Source organism: Pantherophis guttatus, chromosome 1 (genome assembly GCF_059756535.1).
Source record: "Pantherophis guttatus breed Tessera chromosome 1, ASM5975653v1, whole genome shotgun sequence".
Lineage (NCBI taxonomy): Eukaryota > Metazoa > Chordata > Lepidosauria > Squamata > Colubridae > Pantherophis > Pantherophis guttatus.
In genome coordinates this window covers 223,079,100-223,084,297 of record NC_142063.1, presented here as the reverse complement: position 1 = coordinate 223,084,297, position 5,198 = coordinate 223,079,100, and the positions used below count along the sequence as shown (strand labels likewise).

The 5,198-nt window shown below is 38.5% G+C and overlaps 1 protein-coding gene across 4 annotated transcripts in view; it reads right to left on the bottom strand.

Moving 5' to 3' along the window:
• Window positions 1-3,182: 3,182 nt before the first annotated feature.
• The window catches only part of MLIP (muscular LMNA interacting protein), an 81,106-nt gene continuing 79,090 nt past the window's right edge, over window positions 3,183-5,198 (bottom strand). For 3 of the 4 annotated variants that reach the window (XM_034436708.3, XM_034436710.3, XM_034436709.3), the window contains 2 exons: window positions 4,848-4,901; window positions 3,183-4,276 (listed from right to left, as the gene is read on the bottom strand). In XM_034436708.3, coding sequence (XP_034292599.2) covers window positions 4,133-4,276; window positions 4,848-4,901 — 198 coding nt within the window. In that variant the 3' untranslated portion in view covers window positions 3,183-4,132. The other variant, XM_060689252.2, reaches the window with a different exon arrangement.

Genomic DNA, 5,198 nt, shown 5'->3' with positions numbered 1-5,198 from the left:
TCATGCCAGAAATGACAATAAATGTTGACTCACCAAACCCATAACCCGACAAGCAGCAAAAGCTCACAGGCACAACATATTTATATGAATTGCTTTATTGAACATAAGATGAAGCCTTGGGCTTTATGTAAAAGATCTGTGTGTTGAATATGTGTGTTTGCTCCATGATTTAAAACCTAGGTTTTCTCTACCTCCCTCCCTTTCCAAGTCAATGCATAGTTTGCCTTTCTCTTCAAAGTCATGGGAAGCAGGCTTTGTTGACATAACAGTTCTCACTAGTTTGGGAAATCCTGGTGCCTACCTCACTAGCTGCATTTCAAGTGCTATTGCTAAAGATAATTGAGGCATGGACCTTATGAAATCAATCTCATGTGGACACAGCAGGAAAAAAAAGATTGCTGAGCATGTATGAATTGCACTGAAGTGCAAATGGAGAAGGATCTTGTAAGTGACAAATGTAAAAGGAAAACATCTTCTTTTAGATCACGTTTCATTTTACAGATCATATCCCTCTCCTTCCCCTTCCTACCCACACTTGCCTTTTTCCCCCTAAATTAAAAATGAAACATCTTCATAAGTGCTAAATTTAATTCTGAGCGGCATAGTTCCTCCTCTTTGATCATTTTGATTCTCCTTTTCTTCCCCATTTCCAGGCTTATAATAAAATCTATATTTTACACTTTCATCAGAAAAGTATAGACGAGAAGTTGTAGAAGAAAGAGAAACTGCTTGTTGTAGACTACACTTCTTTTATTTTATTCATAGGCATGGCCAACACTCTTTTTAAAAGATGCAGCATCATTCAAATATAACAAGAGCAACAAATCCAGCTGGGTGCTTAAGGATTCCAGAGAAGAGGAGTTCTTCGTATTGATGCATGAGTAAACACTGCCCCTGAATATTTAAACAAGATGAAATCCCAAGACCACATTTTAAAACCAATGGTCTAGGTCCAAGATTTACTATGTTTAAACCAACAAAGCAAAACACTGCATCTTCTCCCACAATTGTGTCACTTGACCTAGCTATTAAAAAGCAAGTCGGCCCAACGACAAATTTTACAAATGGAAAAGTGAAAAGAGCAGCCAAGAATACATGCCAGTTCTTGAAGTCCATTGCTGTTTTGATGTTTATCCTAATTGTATTTTGGATTAACTTTCCCTATGGTGGGCAATTTCCTAGAATCTCTTTATTCTGAGGGAGTTTCCTCAGCCTTCTTGGCCATTTAATATATCCCCCTCCCCTCAAGGCATACTATTATAATACATCTTTAAATCACAGTTCAACATCAGTTAACCTTATGCATACTTTTCCTTTCCTTTCGGGTTATATGTACACCTGTTATGGGTCAAACACTGAAGAGAATATGTAGACCAGCTAGTGGAGATAAAGGACTTCCCAAGATAAGGGAAGAAGGGTCCCTGAACTGGTATGCAATCAGTCACAACTTCCATGTGACTTCCACAACTTCCCACAACTTGGGAATTGAGTGTTGTGATGCCCCACCATTTTTGAGAGAGAGAGAGAGAGAGAGAGAGAGAGAGAGAGAGAGAGAGAGAGAGAGAGAGAGAGAGGAGAGAAAGAGAGAGAGGGGAGGGGGAGGGGGAGGGAGGGAAGGAGGGAGGGAGGGAGAGAGAGAGAGAGAGAGATGGGAGTTTCAAAACCAACTTGCAACAAAACAACCTGCCATTGCTGACTCATGGCCTAGACCAGGGATTTTCATATTTTTCAGGCTATGGAATTTGTTAGGTAAAAAGAAAATCCCTGGAGCCCTTCTGCCTCATAGACAGAAAGTGAGGGGTCTTCACAAGGACAAATTCCCCTGAGAGATTGGGGCTTTTTGGTGATAACTGATAAACCCTACCCTTTCTATTGCATCTTTGAAAAATTGCAATGGATGCCCTTGGCTGTATTTGAGTGAACTTTTTTTCCCCTCTCATAGTCTCTTATAGGTCCCCAACAATTTTTGTTGGACCTTAAAATTCCAGGGACTGGGGTTTGAAAAAGCCCGGACCAGGCCTTTCTTTTCTTTAAAACACCATGGCAACCTCAGTTTTCTCCCAGCCTTAGACGTTAGCCTTGTCACACCCTCAAATTGTGATTAACATAGTTTAACCCAGTTTTTCCAATATTTTAAAATATCCACCAGCAAAAAGAACACAGAGGACAATCGTTATGCTGTCAGCTTTTTCTGTTCTTGCATCAATGGCTGGATTTCACCAAGGATCACTGATGTATGTATGTATGTACACATGTGTGTGTTTATAATTTCATTTAAACATTTAAAAACAAAGGTAAAAATGAATGCAAACTAATATAGAATAAGGAAGAAAAACAGAAAGAAAGATAAAAGAAAACTAAAACAACAGAAAATACCTTTTCAAGTCAGGTAAATCCAAGCCTCTTGTATCATTTGCATCTTTTAATATCTTATATTTAATTTGAAATGCAGTTAGGCCTTCCGCCCTGTATTAAATTTGTACAAGAAGGCAATTTCTTCAAATCCCCCCCATTCTGGAGACTGTCTATAACCTGAAGACCAGGAACAGCTTTGCCTTTAGTTCTAATGCAGTCCTTTTCCAAATATTCTGTTTATAGTAAACCACCAGTTTAGATATCTATTGTTAAAATCATGATTCAAGTAATATTCTTATTCAGCTGTTCCCATATACAAATATGAGTAGTGTAAAAACAGGGTTGTGGCATTTTCCTGTCTGCCCCACACTTTGCTTCTGCCCACTGGAATGTGGCACATCTGGTTCTCTATGAGGTGGTTGTCCAGTTGTGGGGCTCCGGATCTGAGGGAAAGCCTCTGTTTTTGCTCTTTTTGTGCATTTCGTCTGATGTATGGATCAGAAGAATGCGTGTCTCTACTAGAGAAGGGATTATTCAGTACTCAATTCTTCCTGAAGTATTTAGGAGAATGCCTGAATGAGGCTTTAGAAAAGGTCCTAAATTACTATGCTCATGAAACACAGGAATTTTGGATTCCATCCGGAAAAACGATCTTTGCAGGAAAGAAGGAAATGGTGGACATTTCTGAATACTTTTAGAAAACACTGGGCACACAACCTGAGGCTGACTTACAGCAATGATAACTTCTAGATACCAAAGTTCAAATAGGAGAATTGCTGGCCAATTCTTCTAGCCAGTAATCAATAGACGTAACAACACATAAGAAATGTTTTGTACAATATATAGTTTCATTTTATTTCTTTTGAAAACATTACGTGATTTTTGCAACCATTTATTTAGTGACCATTCAAAGTTTCAACAGTACTGAAGCAGGTAATATCATCAGTGCTAGTAAGGAGTGGGAGAAAGGAAACCTCACTCCTTACTAGCACTGATGATGTTACGTAGGTGGGGTAATAAATGTCTGCAGGAAAACAGCTAAGCTCAGAGAGCACCAAAGAACCCCGCAATGAAAGATGTTTAGGATTAGGGTGTAAAGCAAAAATTGCTAAAAAGAAGATAAAATAAGACATGAATTTGGCCAAGTGACAAAAGAATAATTTGCTCATCCAGCAACCGATTCTTACTTGTTTCTTGCAAATTAGCCAAACTGCAATTAAAGCTAACCAGTGCTAAGCATGATGCATGCAGCAGGTTTATGATGAGACAGTCTTTATAATCCAGTTGTGAACTGTTATAGAGTTCAGGTTCACCAGTGATGAACACCAGTCTTCCTGGGCATTTCTTTTTGCACCTCCACATTACCCATTTTACTGGGCTTGCAGCATTTAAAACATGAAATATATATAACGTTCAAGAAATACTTAACATTACCTTGGTTTTTTTTTTTAAAAAAAATCTAAAATGTTAAAAAGCAAAATGACGGTCTCCAGCACCTTCTTCGTTTGAGCAGGCCTCCAAAAGATCCCAAGCATTATTAAAAATTCAAAACAATAACATTATTAACATCTATTATTGGATCGAGTCACATTGTCCCGCATGCATTGTTACTGAATTTGGATGCATTTTGGAGGCTCACAAATATGGAGATACAGTACTTTCACCACAGCAGCTGGTATTTAAGGCACAGTGATTCCAGAGCCTAAAAACTATTCCAGGACCACAAGAAGTAGTAGCTACATGGCATATTTAGATGTCAGATCTTTATGGCTATAATTTAGCTGAGATTTGCAAAATTATTTCTTGAGCTTCTGCTGAGTGGAGAGTGACCTCTTTGGTGTGGACTTTCAGTGTCTAGAAAATTTCCTTCATTTAAGTCTTCTTGGTAGGGTGGTTTGTCTTTTCTTCTGACCGAAGAAAGCTGAAAAGAAATCATATGTCAAATGGGTCCTGTGTGAGCACAGCCAAGTGACTTCTTGATCGTGGTTTTGAGGAGCAGTCAAGAAAAGTATCTGATTTGCTTACATCACATCCACAGAGTGTGTTTGTTTTTGCTGGAATTATAATACAGTTTTGACGACAAGTTAGTAAGAGTACCATAGACTGAAAGAAGAATCTATTAAACAGTCCTGGACCAAATAAAGTCTAAATCAGGGTTGTCCAACCTTGGCAACTTTAAGACTCGTGGACTTCAACTCCCAGAATTCCCCAGCCAGCCATGGGAATTCTGGGAGTTGAAGTCCACAAGTCTTAAAGTTGCCAAGATTGGACACCTCTGGTCTAAATAGTCCCCTGAGATTTTGATCAACAAACAAAAACAAATGTACATTATGCATATGATCAAGCAGATGATTATACTTTTTTTACAAAATGACAGATTAGCAAAAAAATAACTTTATTGGCTTATTGGCAGGCAGAGCCTGCTTCCTTTGCTTCCCAAACTAATATTAATTCATAACACTGCATGCTTTCAGAACTGGAAAGTGGTTTACCTCTTTAGAACTGAGTGCTTCATTTTCAGGAATAGGCACAATAGGATGAGTGGTCTGCAAATGGAAATGTCAAGAACATTAAAAGGCAACCAGAGTAGTCATGATGACATAATAATGGCATAACATTAAAAAAAAAAAGCACTTGGCAAATTGAAAACTAAAGGCCAGTACAATCCGCTCCTAATATCCTCATTATGAATGGCTGTCGGAGGACTTATTGATGATGCTATCAGGAAAATGCCAGATGGTGTATTTGTGCAGACATCAGGTTAGAGTTGTTGGAACTGTGTCTCCTTATGTGCAGAAAGAAACAATTTTGCCCTTGCTTCCAGCAATAGCTAACGATTGAAA